The sequence below is a fragment of the Salvia splendens genome, chromosome 4 (assembly GCF_004379255.2).
Source record: "Salvia splendens isolate huo1 chromosome 4, SspV2, whole genome shotgun sequence".
NCBI classification, from domain to species: domain Eukaryota; kingdom Viridiplantae; phylum Streptophyta; class Magnoliopsida; order Lamiales; family Lamiaceae; genus Salvia; species Salvia splendens.
Window position 1 is genome coordinate 18,208,932 of NC_056035.1, and position 15,766 is coordinate 18,224,697.

The window sequence follows — 15,766 nt, forward strand, 5'->3', positions numbered from 1 at the left end:
GACCCATCAGTTTCAACCTCAGTGCACTGCACGTCTTACCAATTGAGACGCATGTAAACGATCTGTATGTGATTATAGGACTTATAAGTTGCAACAAAACCCAATTATATATTAAGGTGGCACATCTTAGATCAAATCCCAAATGAAGTTCCACCAACGAAAAAAGAGCAGCAACAGTATTTATGTTTATCATGGCTAATCACATCGCAGCAGAATACACGGACTCTTAGAACAACTAGAAGGGTGTGAGTCTGCAAACCTTCATTTGCAAGTCAAATGTACAATAACAGAGGATAGCATGATATTTTCAATAACGATATTTGGTGGAATAATCCTTAGGGGCGATGACCAGACCACGCCCCTTCCTGGCGCCACGGTAGACAGTCTCAACGATGTCAATGAACTCTTGCTTATCCTTCATGGCCCAGTTGATCTTGTTGTTGTTTCCAGTGCCAAGATCAATCATAATGTGCTTGTTCCTGAAGAAGAACATGATGGTGGAGGGGTCATACAGCTCGTACATTGTGTTGAAATCAGGGACCTCTGTGATATCCACCAGGTATATGACAGCAAAATTCTTTAGTGTTTCGGCAACTGACGCCAGCACCTCATCCATCTGAAGATTAGGGACAACATAAACAACCCTCCATTATCACATTGCTGGCAAATGGAAAAAAGCGATTTACAATTACAAGGCAAGTTATCACGGGAGAAAGAAATTGACAATAACGGATTCTTGATACCTACACAGCAAGACCTAAGAAAAGGATGAGCCAAATTATAAAGATGCAGGACACTGTGAATAAGGGATGGGAAGCTGTTAAACACAGAAATAGCTAATGCAAACCTTCATTCAGCAGTCAAATAAAGCCAATTAGCTCATGTCTCTGTGCGTATGTGTGAGACGATGGGACTTCATATAAGATACTAGGAATATCTGGGTCATATAAGTTACAGTAATATTCCCTCCGTCCCACAAGAATATGCATTCTTTCCTTTTTAGTCCGTCCCACAAGAATATGCACTTTCTAATTTTGGAAACTCTTTTCTCTCTATTGAGGTGAGACTCATTCTCCACTAACAATACTTTAATTACTTTTTCTCTCTAACTCTCTCTTACTTATCAATTTTGCATTAAAACCCATGCCGGACCCAAAGTGCATATTCTTTGGGGACGGAGGGAGTATTTTGTAAGAGGGGAGAATACTAGCTCATAAACAAGACTAGAAAATGGCAATATCCAAATGCTAGGCCAATGGCAAGCATAAACGGATGGTAGGCCATCGAGAACTTGGATAAAGAAGGTTTAAGAATACATTCTAGATCTTTGGTGATAGTATGTAGAAGATCAAGTAACTTGGAGCAAATATATCATGTAGCTGATCTCCCAAGTAGGATTAATGGTTGATAATGATAATGATTAAAAAGTGATCCACAATTCCATAGTAACTCTAATCCTCATACGCAGAATATTTTGGAAATTAAAGCTATGTAATATATTCAAGTAATTCAAAAACAACACATACCATGGATAACAGACCAAGTGCTAATTTAAATTACCTACCCAACTTCACTTGTAAGATAAAGGTCTATGGTTATCGGTCAGACAAACGAAGATCATACTAGGGAATTTAAACGATAGGCCATTCATCTGGTCAATAGCTACAAACCTCCATAAATTATAAATATAAGAGCATCTGCAACGGTGAGCACAAGCTCTCCGTCTGTCCTTGGAGCTGGCAAGGACACGCTTGTCCGCCGCTGCGCTCTTGCTGCTGGCACGGACGTGCTCTTAGTGCCAGCGAGCAGGGCGACGTGGCGTGTTTCTATTGGCCGTAAGCATTTTCTTTTTTTCTTTTTTTAAAAAAAATAAAAAATAATACCAAAAAATTTATAAAATATATTTTCGGATTCTCAAAAATATAGCTGTTTTATTACCATTTTTTTTGAAATTTTTTTTTAAAAATTTTATCCCAAAACCATCTTTAAATACACACATTCATCATCCATTTGGAAGAAATTCGGTCACTAATGAATTTAATTATGTAATTTTTAATTTTTTGAATTTTAATTACGTACTTTTTAAATTTTAGGATTTTAATTATGTAATTTTTATTTTTTAGGATTTTAATTATGTAATTTTTATCTTATTTATAATATTATTCCGGATATTTTTAATGCATTTTAATTTTGTGGAAATGTTTTTATTCAAATTGAATAATAGAATGGTGGGCTCTTGTGCTCGTCCTTGCGGAAGAGCACGGCGGTGGGTGTTGTGCTCTTGCCTAAGAGCAGGCAGAAAAAGTGGGGTCGGGTCCACAACCGTGCTAGTTGGCAAGAGCACGGTTGTGGATGCTCTAATCCACATGGTACCCGTATTGATTATTGAGGGTGTGTAGGAGTACTTAATAATCAAATCCAACACCCCATATTTACAACAAATCAATCCGTGCAGCCAATAACATACCCTTAGGCCAGTGTTGTTAGGGTCGCGGGTCGGTCCGGGGCGCTGAGGCTGGACCTCGGGTCGCGGGGCGATGGGGCGCTGGGGCGAGGGACCCACGAATCGGGGCGCAAAATTATTTATTATTTATATATTAGTAATAATAATGATTAAATATAATTCACTAATATATAAATAATTATACTTACATAATAGGAAGAAAAAAATTAAATTTCAATGTTTATATTGGCTAAAAAATAATTATTAAAGGAATTATAGTCTATTTAGTTGTTTTGATAATTAAAATGAATTTTATAATTAATTTATTTTGAGGAAAGTTGAAAAGTTGGTAGTAATAATAAATTAATATTATAGAATAGTGGAAAAGTAAAAGCTGAACGAGTGGTGGTAAAAAGAGGCGATGGCGTGTGACTAGGTTTTATCAAATGAAGTTTCATTGTATTAAAATATTAATAAAAAGAAAGGATCAACTTCCTCTCTCTTCCTCTCTCTTTACACAGAAATTTCGTCGCTCCACCGTCGCTCCACCGTCGCCTCAGCCGCCCCAACCGCCCCGGCTCGCCCCAGCCCGCCCCAGTCGCGCCCCAGCCCGCCCCATGAATATCGTTCGGCCCAGGGTGGCTGGGGCGACTACAGCCGCGCCCTGACCGCCCCACGCCCCAAGCGTGCCCCAAGCGCGATTTTCACAACACTGCCTTAGGCTCCATTCGGTACCACGGAATTGAGGCTATGGAATTGGATTTGGAGCATTCAATTCCAAATCCGATGTTTGGTACCGCAAAATATCTGGATTTGGAAATGAATTTCAATTACAATTACAGTTCCAATTCCTTTCAATTCCACAATTTGTATTCCATATCAAAAAGTAGAAAATTGAAATTCAAATAGTTAAAAAATGACACTTGCACACACACTACTTAAACAGAGCACACACAACGCACATAGTTACACACAAACACACACAGTCACACACATACATATATTCACACACATTCACATATACAAACACACACACACACATTCACATATTCAGTAACACAGACACACACTTAAACACACACATAGACACACAATCACACACACACTACACATACTACACACTCGTGTGAGTGTGTGTGCATCACTTCTATAAATTCAATTTCCTATCATTTTTACCAAACAAAGGGTTTGGAATTGAATTATAATTCAATTCTTTTAAATTCACCTCCGTATAATTCCAATTCCAATTCCTATTCCTATTCCTATTCCTATTCCTATTCCTATTCCTATTCCTATTCTGTGTGCCGAGCGGACCCTTAATCAATTGAAACAGAAATTCTACAATGTTAAAAATCAATCAAGCTGAATGAACTATAACACGCGCTCTAAGCTCCTCTCCTCCCTGTATCAGTTTTTGAGGGTGTACCAATAACCGAAGCCACCGCCGCCAGCCCGCCACAATCACATGTTCACAGAAAATTAAGACGTGCAAACAGTGTAAAAACTCGTCAACTTGAAAATCGAAATCCTACAATTTGACCAAAGCAATCAACCTGAACGAACCCTAGGTGACACAAATTTGCAGCTAAAACATGCTGAAATACACATTGATCACAAATTAAACCTTCCAATGGCTCCAATTAAAAAGAACAATCCTTAATAAAACTAAAAAAAAATCGCAAAATCACTAAATTTAGGGGCAAGGGATTACCTGCATGCAGGTCTCGTCCCAATCGTGGCCGAAGCGGATGAGAACGAGGCGCTCCTCCTCCGCCAGGATAGCCTGATCGACGGCCCAGCCGGAGTGAAGGTGAGGCAGCAAATACGACATCGTATAAAGCTATCGATTTTCTAGCGAAATCGGTTAGATTGTAGGCTGAGCTGAAGCTTTGCAATTGGGGATATTGTCTGTGTATAATTGTAGCAGTAATAGAATTTTGAAAAGGCAAATCCTTTTTATTAGTATATTGGGCTTGAAGTACTATTCAATAGAGGTTGTGTTTATAGTAAAGGGCAGTTAACTGCGAAAATAAAATTAGGTAAGGATATATCACCTCAGCCTACTTAAGTTATAATGCCGAAAGCCCAATTCAGAGTAATATAACTATTTTGATACTAATTGTTTCAAGTTGATTAGATCATCATACAACAACGGTTAAACACTGCCCTATTTAAGCTTCTCTATAAACATGATATATATAGGATCAAACTTGACTGTTTTATTTTTCCAAATGAACACTAATCAGTTATATGATGGTTTAATCTAAGACCTAAACTACTATAGTAGTATATCACATCAACGAGTAGCTAGTATGGTACATGCACGATTAATTAGTACTCCCTCCGTCCCAAGAAAGATGACCCCTTCCTTGGGCGGCACGGGATTTTATGCACTTTTATTTTGTGTGTTAAGTAGAGAGAGTAAAGTAAGAGGGAGGGAATAAAGTAAAGATAAAAGTGTTTCCATTTTAAGTAATGAATCATCTTGATTGGGGCAAATTAAAAAGGAAAGTGAGTCATCTTTAATGGAACGGATGGAGTAAGTAATTAATAAAGTAATTAGTCTCAATAAACGGGTGCCTTTCTGTTTTTGCTGGATTACAAAATGAGTAATCGCTTTCATATATGGACCATGATGTTCGTTTCAACACAAGCCAGAAAAGAAAAGGCATCAATCCAAAAACGCCACAACAAAAACGGATTTATTTTTGGGCTACCCCAAAACACCTTGAACTAATTAGAGTTGGAAAACACTTAATATACTACTTCCAACTTTTCTCACTCATCCGATGTGGAATGAGTTTGTACCCAACACTATGAATGTTGAACTTTTCCTTAGTCTTGTGTGACTGTGAATTATGCATGCATTTAGGAGGTGTGTGAATCTGCAACTTTAGAGTTTTGCTTCGTTTGTCTGTTTGTGATATTTATACTGTGTAGGCGTCACTGCGACGATAGATTAAGAGAATTTTGCATAAATGGAGATAGATAGGTTCTTTGTATTTTCCCTGAAAATGGAAATTATCCATTAAACTAAGTGGACTGTAGTTTTTTTGGATGCATGTGCCTTGTTTACTTTTCATTACTTAGCTTTCTAAATTGCTGCAGATTAATATATTAATTAAAGATTTTAAAACCAGAAAATGTAAATAATTCTGTGAGTCAGAGATAGAGATGGAACACAGAAATATGAAAAACTTTTCTGAGTAGCAACATAATACCTTGTCAAATAAAAAAGGTGCTGCATTTCCAAGTGATGAGAAGATTCCCTGAAAAAGGAAAAAAAACAATCACTTTTTTTCCTTTGAGGAAAAGGTGATCTCTGGGTAACTCGCAGAAACAACCACCTCCACTTAAAGGTTATCCCAGGGTTTTATATTTTCACTTTTTGTTACAATATCTTATAGGAGATGTAACATATGCCTAATTTTTGAAAGACATGGAATTGGATTTGCGGAATTGGAATTGCACCTTTCAATTCCAAATCTAAGGCTCCGTTTGGTATACGGAATTGGAATTGGAATTGAATTGGAATTGAAATTGTAATTCTATGGAATTGAATTGGAAGAAATTGAATTCTAATTCAATTCAAAATCCTATGTTTGGTAAAATGAAGTAATTGATATGAAATTAAATTTGAATAATTTGCACACACATTGTACACACACTATACATAAAATACACACTCACACACACTTCACACACACTTCACACAAAATGCACATACTATACACACATACACACACTTCACACAAAATACACATACTATACACACATACACACACTTCACACACACCGCACACACTACACACACTATACACATTTCACACACTACACACACTGCATAAAGTTCACACAATACACAAATTTCACACATTTCACACACTACACACAATTCACACACTACACAAATTTCACACACTACACACATTGAACACACTACACACACTACACAAATTTCGCACATTTCACACACTACACAAATTTCACACATTTCACACACTACACACATTTCACACAGTACACAATTTCACACACTACACACACTACACAAATTTCACACACTTAACACTTTACACACATTTTACACATTTCAAGCATCCGATTTTTGGATTTTTTTTTCACTTTTAGATTTTTTTTGGATCTGAATCAAAAAACTAAAATTTTCCAAAAGTTTAAACTGAACCAAATTAAAATTTTAGTTTGTGAATAGTGTATGTATTTTGGGTATAGTATGTAGTGTGTGTATTTTATGTAAAATTTGTGTCGTGTGTGTATTTTGTGTATAGTGTATGTAGCGTGTGTATTTTGTGTAGTGTGTGAATAGTGTGAAATGTGTGAAATTTATGTAGCGTGTGAAATGTGTGTAGTGTGTGTAGTGTGTTAAATTTGTATAATGTGTGTAGTGTGTGAAGTGTGTGAAATTTGTGTAGTGCGGAAAATGTGTGAAATTTGTGTAGTGTGTGTGTGAGGTGTGTGTAGTGTGTGAAATTTGTGTAGTGTGTGAAGTGCATGTAGTGTGTGAAACGTGTGAAGTGTGTGTGTGTAGTGTGTGTGTAGTGTGTGTGAAATGTGTATAGTGGTTAGTGAACCTAATGACTATTTGGAATTCCAATTTTCTACTTTTGATATGGAATTGAAAATTTTGGAATTATAATTCAATTCCAATTCTATACATTTTTGTGATACCAAACAATAGAATTGGAATTGGAGCCTCCAATTCTAATTCCATAGCTCCAATTCCATGTTCCAAACACACCCTAAGGGTCCGTTCGGTACCCGGAATTGGAATTGAAATTCTATGGAATTGAATTAGAATTCAATTCCAAATCCTTTGTTTGGTATAACTATGGAATTGATATGGAATTGTATCATAATTCCAAATCATTTGTTTGGTAACTCAAAATTTGAAAGATTTGAAATTGAATTAGAATGCAAATGACAATTCTAAAATTTTAAAATAACTATTTTTAATATTTTAGTTGGCTGATTTTAATATTTTTATAATTTATTTGTTGGATTGAAAGAGTACAGAACGCCAAAAAAATAATTTTGAGGCTGAGGACTTTTAATCAAAGATAAAGGGTGGATTAAGATGATTCAAACCCTTTGGCAATTCACATACATAATCGTAAAGAATGTTGAACTCTTTTCATTCAAATAAACTCTCTTCACTACAAAATACAAAAACAGCAAATAAATCTGAAATAAAGCGAGAATTGCAAGATGAGCAAAGGAAAACTGACAGCGGTGACACAACAGATCCAACTGATAGTCAAATGTTTGGATCATACTTGATTATCCATCAATTAATCGTAGAGATGAAGCGCACGACAGATTTTGAGAGAGAGAGCTATGCATCTGCAGAGATGACGTACTTGAATTTTACATGGTTTTAGAGAATGGTTTTATATGAATTTGATCATATTCCGTCTATTATTAGACGTGTTTATATCTACTTCTCTATTATATTGGTATGTTGACCATTTTGTTAAGAATGTGTAGAAAAAAGGTACAAAATATGTGGATGTGCAACAGCCTTGGTTTGAGACAATTTCAGTGGAGATTTTGAAGTACAATCAGCCTATAATGCATATCAATCTCTTCGTCTTTGAAAGAGCTTCACGTGGGTATCTCACACGCCTCAATCAGAGTTCGGTAGAAGAAGTTATGCTCGTTATAAGAACATTGCGTTGTCCAGAAAATTACACGCTGCCGAGTGAATTATTACCCCGTAAATCCACCCGGCCGGGTGTCGCAGATTCAGCTTTTGAGGATCAGAATGGGGTCGAAAATGACCAGCCGGCCGGGTATGTTGTTTTGGCGGATTCTTTTGCCAAAAACGTGATTTTTGATGGGATTAAAAAGAAAAAGGCTAGGGTTCAATGTATTCTCTACCTACCGCTCACCACACTCTCAAACATTCCCAAGAACACTTTGAAGAGAGATTTGAAGATTGAAGACTACAAATCGAGAGATTGAAGTTTCCATTCCATAGAATCGAGAGATTGAAGTTTTCATTCCATTGAATCCTTTGTTTTGGTTTTCATGAAGAACATGAGTAGCTAAATTTATTGTGGAGCTTTGGTGAAAACTACAATGGATGTTTGTGTTAATTCAAGGACTTCTTTAGATTGCTTAGCTCTTGTGATTTCTTTGTTCACTCTTGTGCTTTTTCAATTTGTAATAGCCGAGACTTAGATTTCTCGGGAGTTACGATCACCTCAGATCGAGATTCAAAATTTACTTCTACATTTTGGATAAGCCTACAGCGAGAGTTAGGCACTCAGCTGAATTTCAGCACAGCATTCCATCCACAGACAGACGGACAGTCCGAAAGGACGATTCAGACATTAGAAGATATGTTAAGAGCCGTAGTGCTCGACCGTGGAGTAAGCTGGGAGTCAGTACTTCCACTTATAGAGTTCGCCTACAACAACAGTCACCAGGCAACTATTGATATGGCCCCATATGAGGCACTATATGGGAGAAAGTGTAGATCACCACTTTACTGGGATAAAGTTGGTGAGAGAAGGATTCTCGGACCAGACTCGGTAGAGGAGATGATAGAAATTGTCCGACAAATCCGAGGGAGAATCAAAGAAGCTCAAGATAGACAGAAATCCTATGCAGATGCTCGCAGAACGGATTTACAGTTCAAAGCAGGAGACAAGGTCTTTCTGAAAGTATCCCCATCGAAAGGGATAACCAGATTCGGCGTCAAGGGCGAGCTGAAACCGCGTTTTATCGGACCTTACGAGATCCAAGAAATAGTCGGCCCTGTGGCGTACAGATTAGCGCTCCCGCCAAGCTTCGGGAATGTTCACAATGTGTTTCATGTATCACAGTTGAGAAAGTATGTGTTTGACCCCAAACACATAGTGCACCAAGAAGAAATGGTGTTAGAACCAGATTTGAGCTATGAAGAAAAGCCAGAAGTAATTCTGGACAGAAAAGTTAAAGAGTTGAGAAATAAAAATATTGTAACAGTGAAAGTCCTATGGAAGCATCACGGCCGCGAGGAGGCGACGTGGGAGCTCGAGGACCAGATGAAAGAGAAGTACCCACAGCTTTTTACCTAACCGAGACGAAATTTCGGGACGAAATTTTTGTTAAGGGGGGTAGAATGTAATAGCCGAGACTTAGATTTCTCGGGAGTTACGAAATAAAATACTAGAACTTTTATTAAAGTATGAATGAGTATTTTTATTTCTTGAAAAAGGGTACAGTTACAATATTTTTTTTCAGAATCTCAAACTAAATTACAATCTTTGACGACGAAAATAAAAGTCGAGCTAGACTATAACATTTAGAAATCCCTAAGGGCTACTTTGGCCTTCGTCACCGGGCCATCTCGGCCCCAGATTTTCGAACGAGCCGGGAGGGCGAGACCACGAGGGAAGACAGCCTCGTTGGCCAGCCGCAACACCTGCCAAAGCGTACAAGAACGAGTATTAGTTGCATGATATAGAGACAACTAAAAGAAGTATGAAAAGGGAAGGATAATACTACCTTTCCAGAAATGAGGAAGTGCTTAGGCTAAAGGGAGCAAGCCCAGCCGGCACCCTCCTCCAGCAGCTGCAGGGGCTCAGAAAGGCTGTGTTAAACCAGCTTGTACCCTCCTTTTTCAACCAGCCATTGTCAAGAATATCCATAGCAAATCTCAGCCTTTTTAGTGCACCTGCACAAGGAGACAAAATTCATGAATGAATCAGAGTACTCTCCACAAACAACCAAAATGCAGTTAAAGGGGCTATAGAGTGCAGTAGCCACAGCAAGTCCACGAGTACGCCCCATAAGCCACTAAAATCGGTTATGAAAAGAACTGGAGGGCCAGAGTACTTGCACTGCAATGCCACAAATAGATCAGCTGCTTTGTGCAGCCTAAAGGCCAGTAACTGCACACACCACAGCCTTGCAGGCTTTCAGTTACACCTCCCCTCTATATAAGAGATAAGCACTCAGCCTCCTCCACCCTCACCAACACCACAAACAATCAATGCAGTGAGCCAAGAGAGGGAGTGGCCGACGCAACGGGTGGAAGTAAGGGAGACCAAGAGCCGAGTTACAGATAGCAGCCAAAATCAACACACAGCAGGTAATCTCCCAACAACTCAGTTGCATCATGTAGCACACAAATAGCTAAAGCATGAGAACCTAAGAGCACAGAAGCTCAAGAACATAGGAGCATGCTTTAGAATCCCACACCTTATCAGACCAGTAAGTGAAACTGAGGATTTAGAACCTAGGACAACAAAACAGTTGCTCCGCAATCAAGTTTCGCAAAGAAATCAAGTAATAGGTGAGTAGGGGACTTAGCTTCGGGTGGGCTTGAGGGACGACGAGAACTGAGCTGCGATAAGGCAGCTGGAGCGAGCCGCTGGTCCGGAAGAAGACGGTGTGGTCAGACGCCGTGACGAGAAGCACGACGATCGCAGCACGGTCAACCGCGGCCAGGCTCGACGGTGACATTCCTCTTGCCTACTCCGATGGCGTTGAGAGGCAGCGACCCGACGAGAAGCAACGACGAACGGCGTGACCAGCGTCTCCACCACGAACAAGCAGCGACAGTCACTCTCAGGCCTTGGACAACAACGGCGCTGGTCGTCGAAAGGGGAGGCGGCGACGCCGAGCTTGTCAAACAAGCAGCGACTCAGCGGCGACTGCGGAAGCCTCGTGAGGCACCGCTACTGCCGGAGCCGCACCTCGAATCACGCCAAACAGCGGCCGAGTTCCAGCTCGATGACGGAGCTCCAGCCGAGAGGAGACGTCGACGGGGGAGAGCGCGACGGGACGATAGAATGCCGGTGGTTGACCCCGCGACGGAGGCAGATCGGCGTGAAGAGGAGGGGAGCGTCGCTGATTCTTCGAGTTGGGAGGTTAGGGATTTGAGATGTTTTGAAATTTGGGGGAGAAAGAGAGAGGCCAGCGATGGGGTGAAGGAAGTAATTGGGCCTTTTCCACTATTCATCACTTGGGCCAATTAGTTAAGCTGGACCGAATTTCTTAACGAATAAACATCTTGGGCCAGATTCAACAGAAATTAAAATGGGCCACTGCCCCTCTTTAATTAGTTTGGACCACAAAGCTTAATTTGGTTAGAACCATTATCTTAGATTATTTCCAAGAGTTAATGGAATTAATTCCTTAAGCCACGGAAGAAAAGAACTTATAAGCCGTGAGTGAAATAAAAGCCAATAAATAATTAAGCGGACTTTAATAGTCACAGAAAGTATTTTAAAAATACTTAAGATAATCCGGGAATATATATATTATACCCGAACAGATCGGCCAGTTTCAGAATAAATTAAATCGCAGATTTAATTAAAGATTTAAGACTTCTAAATTTTTAGAAGGCATAAATTAAAAATAAAAGAGCACGCTTAGGCATGCATTCATGCAAGATCAATAATTACTTAAAGCCTAATTTAAGTACTTTATTTTTTGAAAAGGGACGTCGTCGCTCGACGAGTAAATCTCAAAGTCAGACAGTACCCGTTTGAAAGAGTTAAGCAAACGAGGTGGGCTTTTCTATCCTACATTATTTGTGGGCTCTTTATATGAAAAAGCACGAATATTTTCAGTGAGTTGTCATGCCATGTTTTATTTTGTGATTGCCTATCTGTTAAATCGAATTCGGGTCCAGTAGGTCAGTAAATCCTACTCGGACTAGTGTACACGTACGGACCGTGAGCTAGCGCCAGGTTGGCCGGTCTAGGGGTCGTGAGCTAGCGCCAGGTTGGCCGGCCCAGTGGTCGTGGAATGTGGCCACATTCCCGATTCACACAGCTGATATGGCATATCATCAGAAGTTTAAAAGACTGCAGTCTATTTCAGAAAGAAATAACAGATTTTAGTGACCGGGACTTGTTTTCAGAAAAACCCCGCGTTCACTCAGCTTGGCTGACAATTAAAAGAAAACAATTTTCGGCATAAGCCACTGAGTATATCAAGTACTCAGCCCTGCATATTGTTTTCCTTAATGTGCAGGTTGATCGATCGAGGCAGAGGAGGTGTTGGGACAGAAGGCTAAATAAGTAGAAGGATAGCTGGTGTAGTATGTCTTCATACATATTATACTTGTCTTGGAACTCTTCCGTTGCGCAGACTTAGACTTGTTTTAGTATAGACAATGTCCCAGAATTCACTCTGATTCAGTATTTTGTTATCTTTATAACATTCAGACAATGTTTTTCTTGAATTAAGTAACTTTTATGATGAGTTAAGACAGTTCAGTATGTTTAGTCGCGAAATAACTACACTTTCTTTGACTAGGGAGATGTGGTCGTGACACAATTCAATTGTTTAGCTATCAATTGGGTTTGTTGACCTAGATAATAGTAATCGAGTGATACCTAACTAGGGATGATAAAAGAGTGAATATCACATTGATAATCTACACTCGAGAGAGAGGATCCTTTGTGAGGGCTTGAGTCTTTTGTCCTTGGAGTTAATCTAAACATATTAGAAGGAGACTTCAATATTAAGGGTTAATCAATGGGGTGAGCACACTCGAGAGGGGGCTCAACCTAGACTAGTGACTTTCCTAGTAATCCTAGAGACATAAAATGGGTAATCGAAGTTGTTGAAGTAATTGCACAACATCTCCATTGTAGTTGGATCCAAAGCTCTACTTTTCTCCTTGTGATACTTTTCCTTTTGTTTAATTCTTTTTTGTACTTTTGTTTACTTTTACTTGTTATATGGTTTTAGTAGTGTTAGAACAAAACCAATTCCTATTCGATTGTCTAGATAGTAGTCAACGTTTGTTTGTGGTACTTGAGCTGATACAATCTTGTCTCTGTGGGATACGATACTCTTGCTTGCTAATTGCTACACTAGCCCCGTATACTTGCGGGTATTTCTTGTGTTAAAATAAGTTGAGTCAAGAGAGAAAGCTAGGGTACGCGAAGAGGGAGAAGGAGAAAAGGAAACGCATAAAATATTTTACCTTTTATATGACCCATTTAGTTTTGACCCGGAAAGGATCCGTGCCTTTTTCAATTCTGAACCGCTTTCATAAGGAATTGATTTCGAATTCTTTTTTTAAAACATGGAATTAGAATTGTGGAATTGGAATTGGAGGAATTGAAATTCAATTCCAAATTCACATATTTTTGTATTACCGAACAATGAAATTGGAATTGGAGGCTCCAATTCCAATTCCGAGGGTTGAATTCCATGGTACTGAACGCACCCTAATAGATTTTGTATCATTATATTTGGAATTGAAAGGTCAAATTCCAATTTCTCCCAAGTACACAATTTAAATTTCATAACAAAAGTAGACTATTAGAATTTCAAATAGTTATAAAATTGGACGTTTTTACACACTACATACACTATACACCAACTGTACACACACTAGTCACTACACACAAACACCTTCACGCACACTACACACTGCACGCACGCACGCGTCACACATGCGCGCGCACACACTTTAAATTATAACTCAATTCCTTTGTTTAATGAACAAAGAATTTGGAATCCTTCAAATTCAATTCCATAGAAATCTAATTCCAAATTAATTCTACTTATGTATAGAACACCGTATAGAACAGACCTTTATTGTTCTCGGTTTAACAGGTGTTCTCATCTCAAAGAATATTCGCCTCTCTAGCATCATTCCTCCATTCTAACTTCAAATTGTTGTAGAGGCGCATCATTTTTTGAATTTCTGGATTTTAATCTATCAAATTGGGGTCGAAGCATTTTATGTGCAATGTAGGATGCCTTCTAGGCGCATCTCATTGTACCTATTGACGGTTTTCTCGCATAAAGTCTCTGTTTTTTGTTTGTTACTGAGGATCTTTACTTGTATTCCCATCAAATTCAAAAATCTGCCTAGTTTTCTCTGCGATGAATGTGAAAATCACCATTTTATCGGAAAATTAGGTGTTGCACACGACAAGTCGATGAAGGATTGAGGAGATGCGTAGGCATACTCTAGAGTAGCCCAGTGGGCATTCTAAATGATTCATTGTTTTTAGTGTGGTATATCGTTTGGGTTGTAAATGCTTGCAGTAACTATATCAATTTAGAGAAAAGTAGAAATACAGTACATTGAAAATAACATGACAGTTGGAAACAAAAGTGAGAAGCAACCTTGAAAAAGGAAACTTTTTTAGGAGTAAACAAAAACCTGGTAATAGTACTCCTATTACGTTTTGAAATGGTCCAAAAAATGTAGAAAAAAGTTGAAGAAAATTTAATATTTTGATTTTCAAAAAAAGAAAAATAAATTATAACTACCAAAATACGACCAACGCGCCATGCGATTAACTGAGACGATTGCATGTGTTGCACATGGGCTTGGTGGAACGGACGAGAAATGGTTTGCCTTGGCACGCCATTTCATTGTCCCGTCCCGACATGATGGGACTGTGCCTCCTGTTGCTGTTGCTGAAGCTCAAATTGGCTGGGTGGGTAACAATAAATTGAAAATTGGATGGTAGTTTATTAAGAAATTTTATTAATATAACCATAAGAGCATCCACAACGGTTGAAATCCGTCGTCTGTCCGTCCGTGCCAGCGGTGCGGCAACCGCTGCTCGCTGATGCGCTCTTGCCGCTGGCACGGCGCTGCTCGATGCATCGAGCACGTCCGTGCCAGCGAGCAGCCTACGTGTCAGCCTGTGATTGGCCAACAGCAATGCCGTTGGCAATTTGTTGTTTTTTTTAAATTCGGATTTTAATTAAAAAATCTGATTAAAAATAAAAAAATATTTTCCCGCTTTCCAAAAAATTATATCCGTTTTCTACCCAATTTTAATTTATTTTTCAATTTTTTTCCCCAAAAATACACATTTTCATCTATAAATACTCTCACTTCCACACTAAAAAATTCACAGCACACTACACAATTCTCATCTAAATTCTCTCATTTCTATTCTTACAATTCTCAATCTTTCTTTCACTCACAACAAAAAAATGTCCGGCTCCGCCGATTACCCCTCCGGCTCCCACGATTGGAACCCCGATTGGTTCTGTTCACAACCATTTCCTAGCCCGGAATCGGAATATTCGGCCCCTCCTCAAACCCAAGGTTCGCAAGTTCCGGGTGGCTACCGACCTTACCCGATCGACGACCAAGAATCCCCCGAAGGGCAATACGGGTCATTGTGCTCTTGCCTAAAAGCAGGGAGTAAAAGTGGGACCGAGCCCACATCCATGCTCGTTGGCAAGAGCGCGGAGGTGGATGCTCTAATAATCACACAAAATATAGTAGTAGAAGGTATGTACAGTAAAATTCAAAAATCGTGGTCTAAACTACTCCCTCCGTCCCCGAATAAGAGTCGCTAATTTCCATTTTGGCCGTCC

General features: G+C 39.2%; 1 protein-coding gene across 1 annotated transcript; it reads right to left on the bottom strand.

The window, feature by feature from the left end:
- Positions 1 to 88: 88 nt before the first annotated feature.
- Positions 89 to 4,387, bottom strand: LOC121800381 (thioredoxin-like protein YLS8). The gene is made up of 2 exons (XM_042199952.1): positions 4,155 to 4,387; positions 89 to 616 (listed from the first exon to the last, which is right to left on the bottom strand). The coding sequence occupies exons 1-2, from the start codon at positions 4,272 to 4,274 to the stop codon at positions 308 to 310; spliced, it is 429 nt and encodes a 142-aa protein (XP_042055886.1). The 5' UTR covers positions 4,275 to 4,387; the 3' UTR covers positions 89 to 307.
- Positions 4,388 to 15,766: the final 11,379 nt, after the last annotated feature.

What these genes read in the sequence shown, in the direction of transcription:
- LOC121800381 (XM_042199952.1), bottom strand. Translation starts at nt 4,274, where the DNA reads ATGTCGTATTTGCTGCCTCACCTTCACTCCGGCTGGGCCGTCGATCAG. An exon ending in GGGACGAGACCTGCATGCAG is followed by an intron (nt 617 to 4,154) that starts GTAATCCCTTGC and finishes CCTAATCTTCAG; the next exon opens with ATGGATGAGGTGCTGGCGTC.